Source organism: Myodes glareolus, chromosome 17 (genome assembly GCF_982192425.1).
Source record: "Myodes glareolus chromosome 17, mMyoGla1.1, whole genome shotgun sequence".
Lineage (NCBI taxonomy): Eukaryota > Metazoa > Chordata > Mammalia > Rodentia > Cricetidae > Myodes > Myodes glareolus.
Window position 1 is genome coordinate 5,246,287 of NC_142042.1, and position 25,873 is coordinate 5,272,159.

General features: G+C 41.5%; 2 protein-coding genes across 2 annotated transcripts in view; one reads left to right on the top strand and one right to left on the bottom strand.

Annotated features, from left to right (window-relative positions):
- Positions 1 to 4,162, top strand: part of Msh4 (mutS homolog 4) — a 46,344-nt gene extending 42,182 nt beyond the window's left edge. The window contains exon 19 of the mRNA XM_085677520.2: positions 1,582 to 4,162. Coding sequence (XP_085533646.2) covers positions 1,582 to 1,773 — 192 coding nt within the window. The 3' untranslated portion in view covers positions 1,774 to 4,162. The remainder of the gene's footprint in view (positions 1 to 1,581) is intronic.
- Positions 4,163 to 6,654: 2,492 nt separating this feature from the next.
- Positions 6,655 to 20,023, bottom strand: Asb17 (ankyrin repeat and SOCS box containing 17). The gene is made up of 3 exons (XM_048453741.3): positions 19,504 to 20,023; positions 9,507 to 9,786; positions 6,655 to 6,936 (listed from the first exon to the last, which is right to left on the bottom strand). Exons 1-3 carry the CDS (start codon positions 19,902 to 19,904, stop codon positions 6,730 to 6,732), a joined length of 888 nt encoding a protein of 295 aa, XP_048309698.3. The 5' UTR covers positions 19,905 to 20,023; the 3' UTR covers positions 6,655 to 6,729.
- Between the last annotated feature and the right edge of the window lie 5,850 nt (positions 20,024 to 25,873).

Genomic DNA, 25,873 nt, shown 5'->3' on the forward strand with positions numbered 1-25,873 from the left:
AAACTTGAACTCTCATCTGTTAAGGAAACCTCTTGTCTGCTCACTTCCAAGTATCCCCACCATAGCCATATGTGACTCCTTCCTTACAAGCATGTCTCATTAAGGCATGTGCTAATTCCTTGTCCTGACTCTTCCTATACACTTTCTGCCTTGTCTCCCAGTGCATAGTTATGCCTAACCAGACGCTGTCAGTCACTGCCTATCACGCTGAAGTTGAATCTCTAAAGTCTTCGTAATTACTTCATAAAATGCTGCTTCAAGGTCACTTGGGACCCTGGCTCAGGAGTTTCCCCTTTGCCCAGTTTTGCTTCAGGTTCTCCTTTCTGTTTGTTCAAGGTTCATGCTACCCTTACCCCGCATCAACCAGAGTCACATAATTTGCTCTTCTGTCGCTTGTAGTTGCCCTGATTGTGTTCCAAGTCTCTCCTACGCCTGCTTTAGCTGTTTCTCTACCCAGAAGCCTCCATTCTTGGCACTTTTACCAGTGAAGATTGGCTCCACATTCTCCGTCTCATATAAGCTTTGCCTCATCCGAGCTGGAAATGAGCTTGCCTTTTCTGAGTGTTGTGTGTCCCGTACAGAACTTTTCGTAGCTACCGTGATCGCATGACACACACAGACCTTTTGTTCTGAAGACTGTAAGCTGCTTGAGTTCCATTATCTTATCAAGTGTACATGTTTGTAGGCCCAGTAGACACACAGACACGAGCTTTGGTGCCTGGAACAGATACACAGTGACTTTGATATAAATGAGAGTAATTAATTAAGGTACCAAACAGATGATTAAACATACGATTATCTGATTCTGCCGTATAGACTCACTTTACTGTGGGGAAGGAAGGGAAAGCAGACCTTCAGAGAGAATCATCTGCGTGGAAGAGTGGAGGAGATAATACTGCTGGGAAACTTACTGAGATTTCCCAAGTAGTTAGTGTTGAAAATGTTGATGTCTTTTTCGAGACAGGGTTTCTCTGTAGCCTTGAAGCATGTCCTGGAACTAGCTCTGTAGACCAGGCTGGCCTCGAACTCACAAAGATCCACCTGCCTCTGCCTCCCAAGTGCTGGGATTAAAAGCGTGCGCCACCACCGCCTGGCGAAAAATATTGATATCTTTATCTAGCTTAGTCAGTATGTAAATCATAAGTTTAATTCTAGCTCCATTCCCAAGTCCATCTTCTAGTCCTATAGTAAGATGATATGTCTTGATTATTTTTTGATATCCTTAAGTATAATTGATTAAAAATTAGTCATAATTTTATATTTCAATATATGTTCATTTTTAAAATGTATTGTACTCCGCTGGCAATATTTTCTGTTAGGCTCCAACAGTTTTTGTATCCTGTGGGCAAGTGGTTTTCTCAGGACTCATCTTATTTTTGGTGACATTTGAAATTACGGCTACTGCGTAGCCGTAAGCGGTGCTGTTGCTCCACACCTTTAAAACAGTGTGTTTGTGTGTGTGGGAGAGAGAGAGAGAAAAAGAGAGAGGCCTTGAGTTCCTATTTCTATGAAAGGAAATAGGATATACCAAAACATGAATTCAATACACATTTGTTTTAATTTCATATGTTTCAATAACAGCAAAATCAAAGGAGCTCCCCAGAGATGGACAGGTGGAGAGTTGTGTACCATCTTGCCATGAGGCTTGTCCAGGTCGCTCGAAACTCCCAACTGGAACCAGACAGGCTGCGGACGTACCTGAGTAATCTCAAGAAGAAGTACGAAGAGGACCAGACCAGGGCTGCGGACCTTCCCGAGGGGACTGAGGAATAGCAGCTCACCGCTTACACAGTGTCTGTGTCGCAGTTGCTCAGTTTGATATTTTAATTGAAAATTACAGAAAACTTCAGAATTTTTACCTATGCACCCTAAATGGAGATATTCATTAGAATACCTTTAAAAGTAACAGCTCTTGAAGGAAAGGTTTTTGGCTTTTTACTTTATTTACTTTTTTGTTTTTGTTTTTCAAGACAGGGTTTCTCTGTTTAGCCCTGGCTGTCTTAGAACTCTGTCTGTAGACCAAACTGGTCCTGCTTCTGCCTCTCAAGTGCTGGAATTAAAGGCATGTGCCACCAACACTAAGTAAAAGGAAAGTTTTTGTTAGAAAAAGCATTCATTTTCATTTTCATTTGTGACCTCCCCACATTAAGTGTACACTTAGAAGTTACAGTTCAGAGTATAGACAAAACTGTCTTCAGTGACTCACTGCTCTTTCTGCTTTTTATTTTGACCTCTCTTTTTACATAAAAGGCAACAGAGAGACAGCACTGATCTGCCTCCTTTGTATATTCCCAGGGAACATTTTTTTCTTAAATTTTATTTATTTCAGGCCAGCAGGATGATTCATTTGGTAAAAGCACTTCTGCCAACCCAGACAACCTGAGTTCAGTTCCTGGAACCCATATGGTGAAGTGAGAGAATCTGCCAACTCCACATCCACACCGTGGTTTACATGCATGTGTGCAGACATTGTTTTTAATATCTAGCACAGTGCAAGTGATGTAGGAATACACACTGAGGAAACAAGAAAGATATACACAACCGGGACTCTTCTGTGTAAGTGTCTGCTCAGACACGTGGCTTTCACACCACATCAGCTTTCAAAGGTCACTGTTATTTTGTAAAAGAGCAAACCAGCCAGTCATTTATTTCTTACTGGAAAGGGCTCTTCTCTTCAACACCACCTCATTTTACAATCCCATCTCAGTGGGTGATTGCTCCTGAAGTCATAATTCACAAATCTGCCCTGTAGACTTTTTTCTTAAACAACCAAGTACCTGGAACTTGAGTGCACATTGACCCGTTGGTTTAGTAGTTGCAATCTTCATAAGGGTTTGGCCAGCAGAATTATTCACAGACTGCTTATGCTGTGCTGTCTGTTTGTGTGTATGTGCTTGTGTCTGTATGAGTGTGTGCCGCATGTGTGTGGCTTCTGCAGAGGCCGGAAGAGGGCATTGGATCCCCTTGAGCTAGAGTTAGCAGGTGCCTGTGAACTCCCATGTGGTGCTAGGAATCTAACTCAGGTCCTCTGTAATATCAAGAAGCACTCTGAACAGCTGAGCCATCTTCCCAGCGTTCCTCTAGTTTTTACTATGTGGATATTTTACAGGATTTATTAGTTATATATACTGACTTCATTAAGCTTGGTTCAGTATTGAAACTAATAGCCAGATATATTAAAGAAGTCATAATTCAAATGATATGCAGATGTTTTGAAGAAGTAAATTACCACTATTGTGTATGCGTTATGTACAGTATCTTGTTTAATTACTTGCATATTTCCTATTTCTCTGTCTTTGAAAGAGAGTATCAGTATGTTTGAACTTTACCATTAGTTGCATTTTAATTAATATTTGCAATGTACACTTTCCTAAAATCAGATGATCTGGGTTTGCAGTGGCCTTGTAAGGGAGCCCTGAAGAGGGATGGATGTTAGCAGAGAGGAGACAGTAGAGGCAGCATGGGAATGGGCGGTGAGGGGGGTAATGGTCCAGCAGTGGGTGAAATAGCAGACATGCTCCAGGCTATTTAACCTCAGTTAAACCCCCTAGACAGCTAAGAATTTTTCATCATTTAAAGCTACAAAACTTTCAGCCAGCTAATCAATCCATTTTATTTTTATGTAGATATTTAAATAAAAATTTTATTTTTTCTTAAAATTACTTTTTCATAAGCTGTTTTGCATGTGACAGAAACATACCACAAAGCACGTAAAATGAAGACCATTACAATATCACAGGTACAGCTAATACCAGGAAACAGTTCCTTCTTGGTTTTAAGGCTTCTGTCTTTGCTGTTTTCTGTGGCTTCCTTCTATGGTATAGATAAGTATCCCACAGTCCAACCTGTCACTGTAACCGCCCACAATGTCTTGACAAGCCGCTTGTGGCAATTTGAATGAGAAATGTCCCCCATAGGCTCATGCACTGCACACGTGGTCCCTAGTTGGTGGCACTGTTGAGGTTGTGGAGCTTTGCTAGAGAAGTGTGACACAGCCTGGGCCTTACATGTTAGAGCCTTGCCCTGCTTCATTTTGCTGCTTGTATGGGTTGAATGTGATCTGTCAGCATCCTGTCTCTTTGACCATGCCTTGCCTACCATTGTGGACATGTAGCCTCTCTAGAACTGTACGCCAAAATAAACCCTTCCTTAAGTTATTTTTGGTCATTGTGTTTCATCCCATTTTTCCACCCTAGCAATTTGTCCCACAGATAAATGCTACATCATAAGGCAGTATCCAGGTCTAGATGGAAAAGAAAGGGAGTGTGTGTTATTTACAGTAACTGTGGTACCCAGCATTACACATCCCAACATACTTACAGACGAGTCTGGCCACCACAGTCAGGTGAGCAGAGGGTCCCCTTGTCCCCAGACACTGCCTTGCGATGTCTCAACTGCAGCTGGCTGGACACAGACCTAGCTCCTCATGAGGCTTCCTCCCGAATATCCAACAGTTGGGATAGCACACAGCCTTGTGAGAACGGCTGTTTTCATTTGGAAATGATGGACAAGTGCCCGTTGGGGCAAATTGTAACTTGTTTAGCCATTTATTTACTGAGCAGTTTTGGGTTTAAGTCATTTTTAAATTTTTCATTTTTTAATTTTATGTGTACGGCTGTTTTCCATGAATATGTGTCTGTGTTCCACATGTGTGCAATGCCCCTGGAGGCCAGAAAAAGACATCAGAATCCTGAAGCTGGAGTGGCAGATGGTGTTGGGAATCAAGCCTGAGTCCTTAAAGAACAGCCAGTGTTAACTGCTGAGCCACATCTCCAGCCCCCATTTTCAATAATCTTGAGCATAGTTATAAGCCTTCTTTAGAGGGTTTTATGACATCTAGGTTATTTTCACATGTAGATTACATGGAAAGAATTCTGTCATATATCAAGTGTATCATGATTTCATATACAATTACTGGTCTACTACCAGAGCTGTATCAACCTTGTATGAAGTGCCACTTCCCTTACTAGTTCTTGGTTCCGGTAGTCTTCTATTTGACATTTAGAAACGATATCATTTATGTTAGGGATAGGGTAAAGTTTCTTTCAAGTTTTGGGGGTAGTTGCATTCTTTAGCCAGTGTGATATTTTATTTCTGTCTCTCCTTAGTTTTGTGTTTCCTTTAGCCTACTTTCTCTAAAAGCACATTTCTAAATTTGCTCCTTCAAGCAAAAAAAAAAAAATTCTTTTATAGAAAGCTACAACACAAATCTAATTCAGTAAATACTTGCTGTGAGGCAGGTAATAAGCTAGGAGAATAAAAGGTAGAATATCTTACACTAAAGACTTCAGGGTACAGTATAATTGTACTGCAACATTTAAGGTAATAGCATAGTACATAACCTTTGTTGGTCACAGGGAGTGTAAAGGGGGACATGACGGGTTTAGAAAGGGCATTTTAAGTAGAAGCAAAGCAGCGTGAGATGGGAGGCAGGCTGGTGTCCCTGGTGTGTGGAGAACGTGTGAGTGACCGAAGAAAGAGTAACTGCCTGGTGTCACTGTTGCCTGAAGAACACCGTGCATGTTGAAGGTGTTTTTATGGTTGGAGGTTTGGGGGCTGTGGTAGTGGTGATGCAGGTTGTAAGATGGTTCCATTATCATTTCACTGAGACCATGAGTGGTAGAATGAACTGATCTGAGGTAGCTGTGGACTCTAGGGTCAGGAGAGTCCATGGTGGCTCCAGGCTGAAGAACGAGGAGGCAACGTATGCAGGAGAGGAGTAGAAAGTGGCCAGTGAAGAGAACATTGGCTTAAGAGACACCAACGTTTTTTTTGTGGTTTAACCAGATTTGGTGACTGATCTACCAATCAGGGAAACATTTTGTTGAGTTCTGTGAAGATGTGTATTCAGTTTCCAGCCTGTCACCGCCAGCACATCAGTGTCTCGGGGACGACCAGAGACCTTGGGAACTTTCTACCTTTTATAATGAACTTAAAAACCTTGGCCCTGGAGGAAGAAGTAGCCTTTGCTTTCATCACAGCGAACAGATCCACACTGTTCAGATGAGACCCTATCGTGACATCTAAGGCTTCCCTCAGTACAGACGTCCTGAACAGCTATCTAGAGGAGAGCACCTCTGCTCTGGACATAGAAAGCAGCAGAGACACCCGAGGAATTGTTTCTAAGTCTGCCTTTGTGTAACAAACTAGACATCACAGAAAAATCTAGTGCTCTAGGTAATTTTTAAAGCTAAAAATGTGCTTTGAATATATTGAATTTTTTCACGACCTTAAAGTTTTTATAGATGAAATTTTAATTTTATGTTATTATACCAAAATAGACTTTTTAATCTTATGCATATAATTTATTTCACTGTATGGAAAGTAATGGGTAGAGTTATATGGTAATACAGTGCTGAACTTAGGACATTTAAAAATATATCTTCTTTAAAACTTTTCTTAAAGGTTTATCATATGTTGTACATGTGTTTTGTCTGAATGAATATATGTATACCACATGCACGTCTGGTGCCCACAGAGGTCAGATGTAGGCATCAGACCCCCTGGAACTGGAGTTATAGGTGGTTACTGGCCACCATGTGGGTGCTAGGAACTGATCTCAGACCTTTTGTAAGAGAGAGCAGTGCTCTTAACCATGGGGGAATCCCTCTAGCTCTAAAAACACATCTAACGGAATATCCAGTGCAGCAAACGTGCGTGAAGTTAATAGTTTATTAACTTCTAAATGGTACAGTGCTACCATCCTAAAGAACAGCATAAAAATGCATGTTAGCTTTCTAAATTCAGGAACTTTTGTAGACGAGAAGGAATTAGAAGTGAAAATATTCCATTTGGAAGCATATTGTTGGCCAGCAGTTGGGTCCTGATGGTTATTCTGCAAAGGTGGACGAGTTCACATGGATCTTTGTATCTTGTTGGAGGGATGTAGTCCAACCAGTTTTGGATAATTGGACGTCTTCCCAAGCTCAGCTGTGTCTGGAGACAAGAAAAGCTTTCACTTACTCCTGGATTGATGATCCCAAGTATTTAGTACTTTTAAAAATTTATTTAGGTTCAGAAAAGATCCTGAATTTATATAACCCTTGTTGCATGAATTAGTTGGTCTTAATAATAAAACCCGGAGTCAGATATTAGGGGGTGAAAGCTGAGAGATCAGAGAAACAGTATGGCTAGCCACTAGAGAGACCTTTTACCTTTGCCAGTGCTCAGACAGAGTGGGCCATCCTGTCCTCAGACTGTCTTCCTCAGACTTCCTCCTCTAACCGCAGGGGCGATTCTCAGACTGCAACTGTCTCCACCAAACCTCACACTGCAAGGAGGTCCTCCCACCTTATATTCCTCTCTCCACCCAGCTACATCACTCCTGTCTTCACCTCCCCAGTGCTGAGATTAAAGGCGTGGGATCCCAAGTTCTGGGATCACCTTTGTGTGAGCTCTAATTCTTTTAGACAGATTCAATCTTGTGTAGCCCAGGGTGGTCTTGAGCTCACAGAGATCCCCCTGCCTCTGTCTTCCAACTCCCGGCATTAAAGATGTGAGCCACCACTGCCTGACCTCTAATGGTTTGCCTCTGTGCTCTGATCTTCAGACAAGCTTTATTTGTTAAAACATAAAATATCAGTCCAACTCCTGTAATCTTTATCAAAGCCTTTTTACCTTATAGGCATTTTATTCCAATTTTGTTCTCCCAGCGATTAAAAACAGTATTGGGAAGGCACGAAGCAAAATTTAAACTCTGCGCAGGAAGTTCTTTATTTCGGATGGAGCATTCTTCTACAGTATCACCTCCTATGAGGCGCTGTCATCAGCCACAGCCATGTGCAGACGCCACCCAAAAGCTAAAGGTACCAGTGTCCTGTTCACCTGAGGGGCTTGTTCAGAAAGTCTGATTCTGGAAACAGGTGATGTAAATCATACATGCTCCTCAGTTGGCCCCAACTCATGTAGATCACCAAGACCTCAGTGGAGACCTGCCTGCATGAAAGGAGGTCTTCTTAAAGTCTTAGGAAGCCATCTTCTCAAAGCTTCTGCTCTGGGGGTTAAATGCCAAGGGGAGGCTACTGCTGCATAGAGAGATCTCCCCAGGGACTCACACAACGCTGGCGTCTTTACCCCTACAGCACATGCAATAGTTAAGAAACAACAGCAAACACCTTCTTTGTCCGGGCCTCTTGACACTTACTTAGCTATATTATATATGTGCATATATTCATCATTAATTCAGGTATCAACTATTTAAAGAGTAGCAAATGTGTATTCAACTGTAGTAGGTGCCTGGGATAATTACTAGGCATGCAAAGTAGACATTGTCTATGTCTACAAGGATGTGGTAGCGAGATATCCAAACATACTTAATATGTGTGCCATCTGAGAAGTGACGGAAGCAGGAAACCAGCACTCAGGCAGTGTGGACATGGTACCACAGCCTCCTGCACGGCACTGTTCCCCTGGAGTTGATGAACTATACTTATTTGGAGCCTGCATATAAATTCTTTGCCTCCCAGATGACTTTGGTCAATTTTTTCCTGGTACTTTTTGTAATAGTTTTGCTTGCTAAATTTTAGACTGGTCTAAATTCATGTGTTCTGTGATAACCATGCAGGGCAGTTACTATGAAACAAATATGTAAAAAAACATGAAGACACTAAAAACAACTTAAGTATGTTCTCTTTAAAAATGGGTGGCCAATTATAATAATCTGACCCATCTGTTTGCCTTACAGCTTGTCCACACATTAGTATTCTGATAAAGGCATTCAAACGCCAGCAAAGTATATGCCTTTGAACCTATTTCTGAAGTTACACTTCTAAAGATGGGAGGAATGGCTAATTCCTTGTTAAGCTGGCTGGTTCAATTTGTGGGACTAGCTTCCCTTTATAAATATAAATTAACTTCTTGCTGTTAGTGAGCATGATACAGTTGGAAACTGCAATTTGCAGTTCATTTTGAAAAAAAAATGAGCATTCCCAATTTATGGTTGATATATGGGTGATTTTTTTTTCTCTCTAACTTGGTCTAGTCCCAAAACCTTATTAAGGAGAAGGTCTCCATATTTTGGAGAGATATTTTCAGTTGAATAAATATTTTATGTCTTTATATTTCTATAATGCTTAAAATTGCTTGGGCATCATGAATGGAAAAACCTATTTCTTGGTATGTGATTGTGTTTGTGGGGAGAAATGGAGCTGCTGTTCTGAAATATTCTGGTGGGAAGAAGAGCTGTTAAAATTTTATCTTATTTTATTCTTAGATAGAAATCTCAATACACAGTTTGTTATTGAAATGTAACAATTTACATCTATTTAACACTAAAATAAACCATAAATTTAACTTTTGAAGTTCATGGTAAGAAAAATCAGCATTTGAAGGACTAATTTTAGCTCATTTGGATTTTACCTCATTTTAAATTACGGAGCATATGAGCAGTGATTAATTCATCATTGGAAATAATGCATACATTAAGAACACTCCATTTTTGCCTTCATAATTATGTCCTAACACATGTTGGGTTGCACTCCCTCCCCCAAGACTGAAGCTCTGCTTACCTCTATCTCCCGCACTGAGATTGTAGAAAGCACTCTGGAGCATAGCGTTAGACATGTCTTAGCATCTTCTTGAATGTCAATCAACTCATGGTCAACCATTATTCTCACTCTCGAAGGGTAGAGTAGTATTGTTAAAACAATGTTGATAGGGTTTTTCTCTCTCTCTAGGATCCCGTATTGCAGGAGGATTCTTAAGATATTCGACTGTCGCGTCTGAGCAACATAGAGTAGAGGCGTGATGCCGCTCAGCGGGCTGGGGCAGTACACGGGCGTGAAGGTTCTGCAAGCCAAAGGCAGAGAGTGCAGTGTCATGAGCTGCTGTGTTAACAGTATCTACGACATCAGCCCTCACCCACTAGCGCCTTGTAACTAACGTCTATTCGGAATGTTTTAAGAATTTGACACTATAGACCACACTGAAGGGGGAAAGCAAATGCCCACCAAACGCTGAGGCCTTGCATACAAGGCACTCACTTTCAGTCACAGTGGCTCTCTGTGTCTCCCACACTGGTTGGCAGTAGAAACTCACCACGCTCTAGACATATAAAATAGAAATGAAAGAAAAACAGCTTTTTATAGTTCTTTTTTAAAGATTTAATTTTTTAAGTTATGTGTCTATGTAAATGTGAGTTTATGCTGTGGGCGGGAGCCCAAGGTGTCCGGAGAGGGTGTCGGATTATCTGGAGCTGGAATGACAAATGGTTGTGAGCTTTGGATCCTTTGGAAGGGCAGGCAATGTGCTTAACTGCTGAGCCATCTCTCCAGTTTACTTTATTAGGAGAAATATTGATCATGTTGATATCTTTGCTTCCGTTCTTGGTCATATATTGGACAAGGGGTTGGATTGAGAGTGGAGATTAGATAAGAAGCAAGTGTAAGCACCCAGTCCTGTTTGTCCATTTAATAAAATAAGACATGTGTATTTCCATGAGACCTCTCTGAGTACCTCAGGAGAGACATGTGCATTACAGTTATACCTCTCTGAGTACCTCAGGAGAGACTTGTACGTTACGGTGAGACCTCTCTGAGTACCTCAGGAGAGAGTTTTATTTTCCTTCAAGAGTAAAATTTCGGACTAGAAAGGTAGTTCATCCAGTGGATTGCTTTCTGTGCAAGCATGCAGACTAAATTTAACTCTTAGCACTGATGTTCTGGTGGCGTGTGCTTGTAATCTTAGTGATGGAGGGAGACAGGAGGCCCTGGCCAGCTATTGCTTGCCTGCTTGATGAGCTCCAGGTTCAGTGAAAGTCACTGTCTGCAAGAAGTGGACATTCAAGTTTGCCCTCTGTCTACACACACGTTTTTGTTTTTGTTTTAGAACTAGATAACCAGGGCTGCAATGCAGGGCTGAGGTTTTGAAAGAGGCTGCAGCCAGAGTAATGACCCAACAGTCAGAGCAATCGTGTTCTCTAGGAGGTCGGGGTTTGTTTCCAGGCGCCCAGATGGCAGCTCACAGCTGTCTGTGATTTCAGCTCCAGGGATCTGGTGACTTCTGCCCCCAGGAGCACCAGGCTTGCATGTGGTGGAAAGGTTTACATGCAAGGAAAATACCCATGCACATACAGAGACATATTGAAGTCTGTGTCTTGGAGTATCACATGGGGGCTAGATGTCAGTATTTCCATTCTCTATGACAGAAATGAAGTGATATATAGCGTTTGAAACTGTTTCATTTAGTACACTTTTATATTCCATACTGAATTAGTTACCATAAATGTAGAGGGAACACGGTAGTGTCTATGACCACAGGAAACTTGATATTAGCAAATAATTTTTCCAAGTAACGTGACTATTGAAATTAAGCAAAGAGGAATTTTATTAATAAACCTTGCCTCTCAAATTCTCTTGAAAAGTCTAGTCAAACAGTGACGCAGTCTGCAGAGTAAGACAGAACTTTGGGGCTGCATGTGGTGATTTGAGGGTGTCCTCCACAGTCTTACGTAGCTGAGCATTTGGTCCCCAGTTGTCGGAGGAAGAATGTCATGGAGGCAGGCTTCGAGAGTGTGAAGCTTCACCCCGTTTCAGTTGCTCTCTGTGCTCATGCTTGTCACTCAGGATGTGACTCTTACCTTGTGCTCTGGCTGTAGTGCCTGCAGCTTGCTCCCATGCCTCCCTCCCACAGTAGACTCTTAAGCCCCTGGGACGATAAGTGCAAATACACTCTTCTGTATTTGCCTTGGGTGTGACTTTTCTCACAGCACCGGGAGAGGACGAATAGACGAGTGAGATGGCCCAGAGGGTGAAGGCACCAGGCCTCGAGACCCAAGCATGGCCCCTGGAACCGTTCTGTAGAAGGAGAGAACTTTCACAAGTTGTCCTCTGAGCTCCATACCTGTGCAGTGACATGCGTGTACCTTCTGTCTCCTACACACACACTTACAAAATAAAGTTTTTAAAAATTTCAGGTATTGGACAAGATGGAGCCAGCATGCTCTAAGAGGTTAAAGGAAACAACCATAAGCATCTGCAACTCTGCGTCTCAGCCCTAAGCAGCAGTGTGCTTGGGGCAGCAGTCTCAGGGCTTGCTTCCTCATGTGTGGATGCACTTAACAGTTGCATGTCCAAAGTCTGCTGAACAGTAGGTATAGAAATGAAAGCTGCAATTCCTGCGCATTGCCAAGGACAGTAAATATGATGCAGAATGTCCACTACTGTGGCAGAAGTTTGCTCAAGGCAGTAATACCCTGAGGAGTGGCACTTAGCTCTCTCTGGGCTGGCCATGTCCTGTCAGATACCTAAGAATGAAGACTTGGAGGATTAGCAGATGTTTCCCAGTGGAAAGCTTAGAGTGTTCTGGGCACCTGCAATGGCACTGGAGTATTGTCCCTAGACACTAAAGGATGCAAATACCCCTGGCAAAGTGGGGCCCTCTGTCCCTTGCTAGATCCCTAGTCGAAAACTGAAAGCACAGTTGGGAAATCACAAGCCTAATTTAACTCTAAAGCTTTTTGGAGCTCTAAATGTCAGAGCTTTGCCAGTTAAAGGAGCAGTATGCTGTAGTTTTAGGCACATTCTGCTACTAGCACTGTGTGTGTGCACACCTCCTGATCCCCCACTGATACTCCTGAAATCAGTATTTTCCTGGACATCTATCTTAACTTTTTCATGAGTACTTCTAATATATATCAAAGATTGAACTCCAGCATTCTTTTCGTGGATTATCTCACTACTACCCTGATCCCAAGATCACTGCTGTATCAAGGTTTTTCACCTTTGTCTTGTATGTGTTCTCCCCTCCAAGTTCAGTCCGGAGACATGTACAGCCCATCTTAGGGGATCTGTCATAAGCTCTTTGTGAAGAGTTCCTTGTTCACCCTGAACCTGCTCATGAGGTCCTTTGAACCTTCAACCCTTGTGCTCTTAGCATCTTCTTATCTTTGAAAACTTGCTTAACATTTTTATATATTCTTTTTTCTCTTTTAAAAGTGGTTGAGCAAGGTGAGCTCTGCAAATTTAGGCTCCAGTGGGGAGTTTTATAGCCCCTCCCCACCTCTCTCTCTCATGTGTGAATGGGGAGTTTTATAGCCCCTCCCCACCTCTCTCTTTCATGTGTGAATGGGGAGTTTTATAGCTCCTCCCCACCTCTCTCTCTCATGTGTGAATGGGGAGTTTTATAGCTCCTCCCCACCTCTCTCTCTCATGTGTGAATGGGGAATTTTATAGCTCCTCCCCACCTCTCTCTCTCATGTGTGAATGGGGAGTTTTATAGCTCCTCCCCACCTCTCTCTCTCATGTGTGAATGAGATGACAGCTTTGCCGGAGTCAGTTCTCTCTGCACTCCAGAGCTCTCTCTGTGGACTCCAGAGCTGGGACTCAGGTTGTCCGCTGGCAGCAGCTACCGCTGCCAGCTGGGATCTGGCTGGTCCAAGGGAAGAAATTGTGGTTTTGGCTCACTACTGTATCTATGAGAACTTAAAACAATGCTGACTCTGTAGGAGTCAATCAAATACTTTTTATTGGAATTTGACTTCAATCCCAATAAGATTTTTTTGTGTGTGTGCTTGATACTCATTTAAACATTTTACAGGCAATGTAATGTGATAGGGGAGTTCAGCCAATCATATTCTGTTTGGGGGGCGTGCCGCCCTTAGGCAAAAGCCTGCCTATAAACCTAGCAAGCACGCTCTGCTAGCTCTCTTTTCGCCTGGCTCTTGCGTCTGGACGGATTGTTTGGATTCTGGTGTAAGCTGTTGTAAGTCTTACTTCTGTTAATTAAAGTTGTATATTTTATATCAAGAATCGCCCTGCAGCTTCAGTAATGCTATTTTCTTGCCTGTTCTTTTTTGTTTGTTTGTTTGTTATTAAGCATAATTAGAATCTTAGAGACTCAGTCATCAACCTTGGGGCAAACATAGCATAACAATGTGTATATCAGATAATGCTCAGTTAATGTCCAGCTGAAAACTGAATACCCCAACACAGTATCAAAGGGAAACTACCTACCTAACTGTCTTTACTGTATCATCTCTATTGAAGGGACAAAATGTGGGTACAAACCAGAAAACCAGGTCTTCTTAAGATTTGCTTTCTTTTTTTTTCAAAGTTTATTAATTTATAAAAGTTTCCATTTTCGCCCCTCCTCCCAACACCCTCCCACTCCCCCCACTCCCTCAAGATTTGCTTTCTTACACCATATTAACCTCATATAAATATCTAGGTTGAAGCTGAGCAGAAATCAGTTAACACAGTATACTTGACATTATACCTTTCGATAATGCCAATTTGCTGATATTCCTGAAGTTAGATTTTTTTCTTTATCTTATAGGTTTCCAAACTCTACTAAAAAGGACTAACCAAAATATTCCTCTATGTATTCATTCATTTGGAATACAAAAAGCCAAAGCCTGTCGAGTCACAGTTAAGGACAATAGCCTAAAATACACCAATGACTTCAAAGAGTTAAGAAAACCCAGAAACTAATGACTCTGTGTTCTTTCAAGGGGGCATTTAAGTATCTCCTAATGGCACACAACAAGCATTTCTCTGATCAATTCATGGAGGCTCTATTCAGTGCCAACCATAGATGAAGCTCTCAGCACACCAGCAGAAAATCTGGCCAAAAATCTGGCATTTTGTGTAGAAGGGCATCCACAAAACGGAAGTGACAACCTATGTCAAAGCATCTAGGGTTTCTCACAAGTTTTAGACTCTAGCTACTCAACTCTGTAACATCTGCTCTTTTCCTTCATTAGGGCTGAGGACCTGAGCACTTCTCAAGAGAGCACTGGCTCAGCCCCTCAGCAATCACTCTCTCATCAGCTTCTCATCAGTAATAAACAGCTTTCCTACACCTTTGGGGAAATAACTTTCCATCGAGTCACAGGGCTGCCACAGACCGCAGGCCATGCCACTAAAGTCACCCTGCAGAGTCTTCGCTGAGAAGCTGGATGTGCACTTTCGGAGTTTCAGGTTCAGATCATATGTTAGAAATCACATCTTCAGCATGAAATCCTCACTTCTTCTTACATGTTCATTTAAGGGGGTCCCCCTCATTATTGTCACTACAAGTCCTGAGCAGTAAATGTCGATCTGGTTCTTCAGAGGAAGGGACATCAGTATTCAATATTGGCTCTAATAACTTTTTGTTTGTTTGTTTGTTTTTCAAAACAGGGTTTATTTGTGTAGCCCTGACTGTTCTGGAACTTGATTTGTAGACCAGGCTGTCCTGGAACCCAAAGAGATCTGCCTGCCTCTGCCACCAGAGTGTGGGAGTAAAGGCGTGCACCATCACGCCTGGCTCTAATATAACATTTCTTTTGCTGTTCTACATTTATGTCTTATGTATGTGTGCACATGTGTGCATGTGCATGTGTGTACACAACACATGGTGCAACATGGAACTTAGAAGACAAGCTGTGTGACTCTTTTCTCTTCTTCCACCCCTGTGGGCTCTGGGGATGGACTCAGGGCATCAGGCTTGGCAGCTAGGCAGCTAGTCCCCTTTTGCCTGCTGACCCATCTCACCAGGCCTTAACACAACATTTAAATTAGAAATATTAATTTTGTGAAAACTCATACAGAAAGTACAAGAACATTAGTCTGATGTCAAAGTCATCTAAAGCATCATAAGAAAGGCAGAAAATAATAATTCTAATGTATATAGATAGGCACAAAGGCCCATATAAAATCTGAATTATTTGAACCTAACAATATGCAGAAATACTTCATTGTCCAATGAGGTTTACTTTAGAAATGCATGATTGGTTTATGACCTGAAAAATTAATCAAGGCACTTCATCTTATAAATGATTATTTAAAGTGGTCATTTCAAAACTATGTAATAAAATTCAAGATGGATGTGGTGGCACTTGGCTGTATTCTCAGGATGTGGTCTTGCCAGTTCTTAAGAAGGTATTTGACTTGACCTTCTAAGTATTGGAATTCAGGAAACTCAGAGAAAAAAGCAAGTGGTCATTGTTAAGCTTTAGGAGATTCAGATTTATTAAAATTTACATTACCTCTAGGAGATATTGAGTGAATATTGATTGGAAATTGCTGAAAATATGACTAAAACTCAAATAGGTTTAAAATGAGATTTAAACATGGAATCTGTATCCACATGATGTGTGATTAATTCTTGGGTTTAAAGGGTATGGAACTGTAAACCAAAATTTGCTTAATGTGTCCTAACAATTAATTATAACAGTACTCATGTGGATGGAGGAAGGCAAGCAATACAAGGACTGGTTTTTAAATGTGAGGTTAATGCACAGTCCTCCGTGTCTGAGAGCTTGTCATACGTGCCTATATAACAAGGCACAATATTTCTGTACAGTTGCATAGTGGATGACTCTGGTTTGCAGATAGGCATATCTCCAATTCTTCTACATTCTCCTTTGGCTGACAAATTGAATAGACCTTTTTTTCATAATACTGCAATCTCTGGTGTTGTCTTCTTTCTTGACACTGTTTTCCTGGTCAGACCAGCCTCAGGTTCCCCTGTAGCTTTACAGTTTGTTCCCTCAGCCCTCCTGTCTTCCCATCACCCTCAGTGTCTAGCAAGATGTGCATGCCATGTTGGCCAACTTTGATTTGACCATTATCATGCAATTTCATCCATAACAATAGTTTCAACTACTCTTCATTTATTTCAGCAAATACTGAACATACGATAAATGAAAACCACTGTTTGAGGTACTTACATTGGTGAATGAAATAAAACTCTTACTATCTTCTTTAATGTTATGTGACTTACTAACAGCGCAGGGTCAACAGAGCACATAGAATAAGCCGTACAAATATACTGGGAGATGCATGACTGATGGAACAGGGGTGCCTGAGAGGTGGCATCTGGATGAAGACTAGGAGACATTTACTTAGCTGCATCACCATGTAAGTGCCTGGAATGGTGATGGAAGGGTAAGAAAGTCAGTGTGGACTGAAGGGTGAAACTGAGGGAGAAGATGGAGGCCACTTTGTGAAGGGTGTCACATGTGTGCGAGAAAGTCTTTTGGCTCTGCGTGGAACAGATATGCACAAGAGGCCTGGGCTGTAAGAGCAGCATGGCTGTCTGCAGTACAACAGAAAGAAGCCACTTAGCTTGGGACAGGGTGATAGCAGTGCAGACAGCCATATTTTCCCATTACTTGCAGGTTCACAGAACCAACAGATATAACAAATTAGATGTAGAAATAAAGACATCAAAGATGGCGTTCTATATCTAGCTACTTGTTGCACATCTCAACCTGAATGCCCCCTGGACAGCTCAAACTTTTCTGTCCAGAACTGATTTCGTAGGTATCTTGTCATGCTTGATAGGTTTGTAACAAGACCATGGGGCAGTTGGTCCCGTTCTTATGACAAAGGGTATTTCTAGAGCTTTATAGTATAAAGGGCTAGTAAATACATGAGATGTAAGTGGAAATTGTCATGTTAAGTCAAATAAGCCATACCCCAAAAGTCAAATGTCATGGATTCTCTCATATGTGGACTCTAGACTCAAATATATATATATATATATATATATATATATATATATATATATATATATATACAGTAATAGGAGGAAGACAAAATATTACGTTTTCCCTTATAAAGAATTTAGATTTAACTTTGTATGTTCAGACACGTATGACAATGTGTCTAGGGCACTACTAGGAAACATGGGAGGAGGCGGCCCAGGAAGTAGCTGGGGAGGGATGAGTAGGGCACAGCGACACCAATGCATGAACGCATCACAATGAAGCCATTATTTTGTAACCAGCTTTCAAGAGTTATGTTAAGAGAGTCTATTGCTGTTGTCTTGGTAAGAGATGGCAGTGCTCCATCTGGATTAAACATGAGGAACTAAGTAGGATCTGTTCTTATAGACAGCTGAAAGGACTCATTGCTGTGATGGGAAAGGAAGAAAAGAATCAAGACTTAATAATTAATTCCAAATGTCTGCCTTGAGCAATAGGGTCAGGTGCTACTGAGGTGAGAACCAGATTGGCTTGGAGATGGGTAAGCCGACTGATAGTCTCTTCTGCCCCATGTGGCCATCTCAGGTAGACAGAGAGGAAGGAGAGGTCAGGACTGGCGAATAGACTTGGAAGTCACTGACATGCACATGGTCACTGACATGCCCATTTCAACTCATGGGACCATGTAAATATTTGAGGGAAAGTATACAGCCCACCAGTCATGGGTAAAGGATGATTCATATCAGGAGACATGTAACAGATGTTAGCCACAGAGAGTGGTATGCTGGCAGCCTCGGGTTCTCTAACAAGGTTGCCACAGAGAAAGACACCACGAGATTGTCAGGCTCCTTTAAAATCTAAACCTCTGGCTCCATGCTAAGTATTGCCTGTAATGACTTTAATTCTGTCACTACGTCCATATCCAAATTTCTCAATTTAAAAACTGTCCCATACATAGTGGAGAATGAACAAGAAAGTTCAGATGTAGCACGCTTGCTCAGTGAGGCCATGGGCATGACAGGCCCTGAGTTCCATCCCAGAGAGCATGCATGATCCTGTCAATCATGATTCACTTTCATTTTCCATTAAAATTTCCCCTTTCCCTGCCCATATTTAACTCTTCCTTTCCTCCTCTGTTTTATTACACTTTCCAAGGATACCCGTGGGCTTTAAACCTGGTTAGTAGAAGCTGTAACCACGTAAAACAACACATAAATGACAAGAAGTCTTAGTGGGGGCTTTGTTTACAGTTTCCAGCTCCTGCCTACCCTTTCATGGGTTGGGATGATCATTCAGGAGCACACTCTCGTGGGCTCTCGGGCAGAGGGATGTAGCAGGGACCATGGCTACTCCAAGCAGAACCCACTACCATGTCTCCAGCCCGGATCTTGTGTTTCACTGCCCACCTGTTGCTGTGTCTCCAGAAGGTGAAGGGTAAGTGTTTTGTTGAATGAAATGCACACACAACTGTTCTAATCAGGCTAACACCCAAAGCCAGGGAACTAATTGACTTAGGATCAAACTCTTGAGCTACAAGAAAGTCACCTGGGGCTTTGCGTGTCAGATAGATTGATAGGTTCGGGCAGTAAAAACTTGGCCTGTAACGAGCAACATTCTCATTGAGCTCAGTTGTAGAAGATTTGAAATCAATTTTTTAAAGCATCTGACACAGACAGGGAGCTCTTGTGTTGACTGTTGACCATGGAGGTGGATATATTCTGAGCTGTACTTGGGGGAGTGAACGATTTATACACACTACAAGTGTGCAATCTCAATGGCACTGGAAGAAGTTAGCTGTTCTTGGGGAGTGAACTATTTACACACACTACAAGTGTGCAATCTCAATGGCACTGGGAGAAGCGGCCACCGTAAGTCGTTAGACAAGGTCTGTCTCTTTTTATGGGATTTTTCATATATTTGCTAACATCTTCCTTAAGCACCACTGTGACTTGATAGTACGTAATACAGGTAAAACTCTTAAATTCCCAGTCTACAATGAAGTCAGTGATACATCCCCAACATGCTAAGGGATCTAAGAAAACAGTATTGTGCTCCCCATAGACCACTTTTCTCTCGACAAAACATAAGAGGATTACCTCCATATCAGCGCCAGGCTGCAGCTTCTGTCCTGGACATAGTCCTTTGTCTTCTTGAGAAGGAGTTCCACAAAGTCAGGATTACCTTTTCTGGCGAAAACCCAGTACAGAATAGTATTCACACATATTTCAGTAAATTCGAGGTTGAAATTGAATTCAAAACGGTGTCCTGACTTCTCCACAAATGCAATATAGTCAGTGAGGAGTATGTCAAAGCCATCCAAGTCAACATACCTCAGAATTTTTGCCAGTGTTCTATAAATCCTGGGTTCATAGCAGTGGTATCCCCACTGACCCAGAAACTGCAAAGAGGGCCTCTTAACTATCTTGTCAATGAGGTTGCAGAATATATTGCCTCTTGGGAAAGAAGTCTTACGGCATAACTTAGAAGAGTTATTCATCGCTTCTTGGGGGTAGGTAGGAAACCACAGGCAGTCATACTGCGATCCTTCAGCTACATATTTTGGTAATGTGGTAGGCTCTACACCACACACACACACACACCCTTCAGGCCAGTCTGAGGAAGGACAGCCCTGGGTGACATCACAATCCCTGCAGAGCTGTCATCAGCACGGGTCAGAAAACTGAGGCAGTTTGTGTAGCTGGTGACATTTGAGAGACCTAAGGGACAGCAATAATGTGCAGGAGAGCTAAGAGGAAATACATTGAACTTTCCAAGAATTCCACCTCAGGCTACGTTGTGTGTCTCTCAGGTGTGAGAAGCACCCTGCATACATCACACTGCATGTTAGTGTTAGTTAGTTATGGGAGCGTAGTGGAGGACAGCTCGAGTTCCGTTCAGACACTTCCCACTCTCAGCCCTCCCAGGTTCTCTCCCCCGTTTTGTAGCTGAGACTGATGACACAGATTACGCAGTAGGCACTCTGCCATCCCTGCATGTAACATCCTAGCAAACAAATCTAGAAACTTGGTTTTAGGATTTTAAGTTTTGTAGATACTGGTCCTCTACACACCTGGTAGACCCTATGTAATTGGAGCATTAGAGAAACTTTCTGTGGGGTGAGGTACAGGTCCAACTCTGTGCAGTCCTATCCTCACTGCTTTGGGTGGCAACAGGAGTCATGGACCTCACCACAGACCTCAGCTATGGCAGGGCAATGGACACAGAAATGATCCCCAGCAGCAGCCCAGGTGACACCTTGGCCCTGGGTGGTAGTTCAGGGCACTCAGCTCTACATGGCCCAGCAGAGGCTCAACCATTGGGCATTAAGATGGCCCTATATGGTGGCCTAGACCCCTGATGTCCATGTAACCCTTGATGGCAATATGGGCCATGCATATTCACACAGACCCTGCAAGAACTCTTTGAAAATAATCTTTTTATCCATCAAGAAGAAATATCAATTCTGAACATCTATGCCCTGAATCCAAGAGCTCCCTCATATATAAAAGAAACATTACTAAAGCATAAATCACACATTCATCCCTACACACTAATAGTGGAAGACCTCAACACCCCACTCTCACCCCTGGATAGGTATTAACAGACAGAAGCTTAACAGAGAAATAAGGGAACTAACAGATGTTATGACTCAAATGGACTTAACAGACATCTATAAAACATTCCATTCAAACATAAAACAGTATACCTTCTTCTTAACACTCTATGGAACCTTCTCAAAAATTGACCACATACTAGGTAACAAATCAAACCTCAACAGATTAAAAAAAAATTGGAATAACCCCATGTATCTTATCAGATCACATGGTTTAAAGTTAGAATTCAATACCAACATGAATTTCAGAAAGCCAATAAACATATGGAAATTGAACAATGCTCAACTGGACCATCAATGGATCAAGGAAGAAATAAAAAAGAAATTAAAGACTTCTTCCTAAAACTCAGTGAAAATGACCACATAACATACCAAAACCTATGGGGGCACAATCAAAGCAGTGTTAAAAGGAAAGTTCATAGCACCAAATGCTTACATCAAGAAAATGGAAAAATACCACACTAGCAAGTTAACAGAACACCTGAAATCTCTAGAACAAAAAGACGCAAACTCACCCAGGAGGACTAGAAAACAGGAAATAATCAAATTGAGAGCTGAAATCAACAAAATAGAAGCAAAGAAAATAATACAAAGAATCAGTGAGACAAAGAGTTGGTTCTTCGAGAAAATCAACAAAACAGACAAACCTTTATTCAAACTAACCAAAAAGCAGAAAGAAACTATTCAAATTAACAAAATCAGAAATGAAAAGGGGGCATAACAACAGACACGGAGGAAATCATCAGGTCATAATTCAAAAATCTATACTCCACAAAATTGGAAAATTTAAAGGAAATGGACAATTTTCTAGATAAATATCACTTATCAAAAATTAAATCAAGAAGAGATAAGCAAATTAAATAGACCTATAACTGCTAAAGAAATAGAAACAGTCATCAAAATCTCCCAACCAAAAAAAAAAAAAAGTTCATGACTAGATGGTTTCGGTACTGAATTCTGCAAGATTTTCAAAGAGGAATTAGTACCAATACTCCTCAATTTGTTCCATACAACAGAAACAAAGGAACATTGCCAAACCCTTTTTATGAGGCTACAATTACTCTGATACTGGCATAACGATATCAATATGTAGAAGAATGAAAATATATCCATATCTATCACCATACACAAAATCAAGTCCAAATGGGTCAAAGACCTCAACATAAAACCAACCACACTAAACGTCATAGAAGAGAAAGTGGGAAATATATTTGAATGCATTGGCTTAAGAGATCACTTCCTAAATATAACCCCAGTAGTACAGACACTAAGAGCAACAATTAATAAATGGGTCCTCTTGAAACGGAGAAGCTTCTGTAAAGCAAAGGACATGGTCAACAAGACAAAACAGCAGCCTGCAGATGGGAAAAGATCTTCAACAACCCCACATCAGACAGAGGGCTGATCTCCAAAATATACAAATAACTCAAGAAATTGGTCATCTAAAGAACAAATACTCCAAAAAATGGGGTACAGACCTAAACAGAGAACTCTCAACAGAGGAATCTAAAAATGGCTGAAAGACACTTAAGAAAATGTTCAACATCCTTAGGTCATCAGAGAAATGCAAATGAAAACAACTTTGAGATTCCATCTGACACCTGTTAGAATGACCAAGATGAAAAACACGGATGACAATTTATGCTGGAGAGGTTGTGGAAAAAGTGGAACACTATTGCTGGTGGGAGTGCAAACTGGTACAGCCACTCTGGAAATCACTATGGTGATTTCTCAGAAAATTAGGAAGGAACCTACATCAAAACCCAGCAATATTGCTGTTGGGTATGTACCCAAAGGATACTCAATCATACCACAATGAAATGTGCTCAGCTATGTTCATAGCAGCATTGTTTGTCATAGCCAGAACCTGGAAACAACCTAAATGCTCCTCAACCAAAGAATGGATAAAGAAAATGTGATACATTTACAAAATGGAGTAACAGAGGTAAAAAAAAATAATAATGACATTTTGAAATTTGCATGCAAATGATCTAGCTAAAACCATTTTGAGTGAGGTAACCCAGACCCAGAAAGACAAATATAATATGTACTCACTCATAAGTGCCTTCTAGACATAAAGCAAAGAAAAAAAAGCAACCTACACTCTACAACCCCAGACAACCTAGACAACAAAGAGGACCCTAAGACAGACATACATGGATCTGCATAGGAAGGAGAAAAAGACAAGATCTCTTGTTTAAATTTGGAGTGTGGGAGTCATGGGAGAGGGTAGAATGGGAGGGGAGCAGAGAAAAATGTATAGCTCAATAGAAATTAAAAAAAGAAGAAAATGATTTTTTTCTGGGTGTCTTTTCTTTTTAGCACATTTTATACTTTCAAACACAAAAGCTTTTATCTTGCCTCTTTTAGATAATTAACTAAAAATCATCATTGCCAACCACAATAATCAGATACTTTAAAGTTCCCATTCTTATCACATTAACCTGTTCTTATATAAGAAGTGTACAATATGGTATTAGTCGCTGGAAAACGTCTTAGGGTTTTAATTCTCCGGGGAAAGCTCTTACATAAAGGTAAAACGAACTGGTCCAGCTCCAGGAGCCATTTCTCAGGGTCTGACTTCTGTGACTTTTCCACTATAATTAAGTGTGAAGCTATCTTGAAGCAATCTTTAAATACAACTCGATGTGATGTGCCTGCCCCAGGCAAATGACATTTCAAATTGTGTTTCTTTTCACCCTCAAAGCAAGAAGGTCTGTTCCTTCTTGTAGTTAGAGTAATTTAAATGAAGTTAATTTACCGGGTCAGAATCTAAGTTGTGACTTCTCAGATTCTTTCATTTCCATTACAAATTAGGGGAGGCAAAGGCGCCTCTGAATAAAAGACTCTGAAGGAAGGCCAGAGTAAAACATTATTAATCTGAACTCTCTTGTTTTTTTTTTGATTTGCTGGTCGGGTAGGCAAGGGAATTAATGTTTCTGGCTGGGCTAAATAATCTGCAAAGGAAATCAGCGAGTGCCCATGAGGGAGATGGCTAGATTGGCCTTTCACATCAGTGCAGCACCCGAGAGCCAGCGCAGGAGCCCAGACCACAGCCTGACAGCTTTCTGTGTGTCGCACAGGGATAGAAAAGTGGGGCCAGCGAGAGCTGGGCACTGTCTGCCCCATCCTTTCAGAGCCTGTTTCCCTGCTTTCCAATGAACTCTGCCTGTCTGTGTGTCTCTCCTGAGTTTAGAGATCACAAGGACCCCAGAAACAGTGAAGCCAGAGTAGCACCTCAATGACATCAGCTCTCATTATTTATTTTTAAACTGATACACAAGAACATATTTGTTTGTAAGATGCTATGTACATTTCAAGATACGTATGCATTGTATAAGTTTAAATCAGATGAGGTATCTAAAGAACTCTAGCAGGCCTGACTCCCTCTGCCTCTAGATTACATTAGATTACATTCCTAAAGCTAACCACCAAGCTCTGCTTCCTCCTACTGAGCTTGACTACCAAGGTCCAGCTGTCAAAGTATTGAAGTCCAGCAAACAAAAGCTGCCTTTTTTGGACACCCTAATTAACATGCGCAATCAAACACATACCAACTCATCCTAACACAGGTTTGCCCTTTTCCTTTTATAAGCAGCCATTTGCCTATAGGCCACTTCTGTCTCCCCTCTCTCCAAAGGCAGTCCTTTGTCTTTCTGGGGCAAACATTCCTTCCCTCTCCCTTGTTCCTTTCCCCTTCTCTATCACTGTCTCCTGTCTTTGTCTCTTATTCCCCGCACTTTGCTCCTCTGGGACAAATAAAATCTCCTTTGTGCTGGGAACATGGTCTTGATCTGTCCTGTACTGCTCTGGTCCTTTTGGTGTCTCTCTCTTCGAGTATTTATCTCTTTGTTGTTCCCAAGGTATCTTAGACACACCGAAACTTCACCTCCAAATTTCTGGTATGCGTTTAGACATCAAATTTCCAGCATAATACTGAAGTCAGAGTTTTGAAAAAGTCAATGTGTCTTCATTCTGCTATTGATGACTTGGCAACTGGGGTGGTTTGACTAGAAATGGTCCCCATAGACTCGTGTTTAGATCTTGGCTCTAGGCATTATTAGAAGGTGTGGCCTTGTTGGAGTCAACTCTGGAGGCGGACTTTGAGGTCTTATATGCTCAAGCTATGCCCACTGTGACACACAGTCTCCTGCTTCCTATTGATTCAGATGTAGAACTTTCAGCTACCATGTCTGCCTGCATGCTGCCATGCTTCTCACCATGATGATAATGGACTAAACCTCTGAAACTGTAAGCCAGGCCTGATTAAATGATACCGTGGTCATGATGTCTCATCACACCAATCGAAAACCTAACTAAGACAGTAGCTAATGGGCTTGGGTTGGAATACATCACCTCTTTGAGTTACACAGTGTTTCACATTCAGATATTCCTGTGTCTCAGAGTGCTTAGCCATCTCGGAAGGCTTTTAGGTCATCTATAACTAATGCTCTTCCTTTTACCACTCTATAGACTTCTTTTAACCTTGAGCTAATTTCATGTCTTTCACATAGCTAAATCCGTGTCTCCAGCCCACATTTCTCTCAATAAACTTCTACTACCCATGGCTCCTCCCTTCTCACCACCATAAAAGGTGTTCCTATACAGTATGCTCCTTAATGGTTTCCAAATCAGTACTCTCTACTCTAGCATCTTGTGGACCGACCTGAATAAGGCCCCTATGTCTTCTTTCTGGATTCTTCAGTTACACCTTTCATGATGCATTTTTTTCTTTTGCATTTAAGGATGCAAAACCAGATTTACTTTTAAAATCACCATTAATTTTCTGTTCATTCTGTAGCACATAAACAGAGTCACCCAAAGTGTTTCACAGTGACATCTGAGCTAGGTGG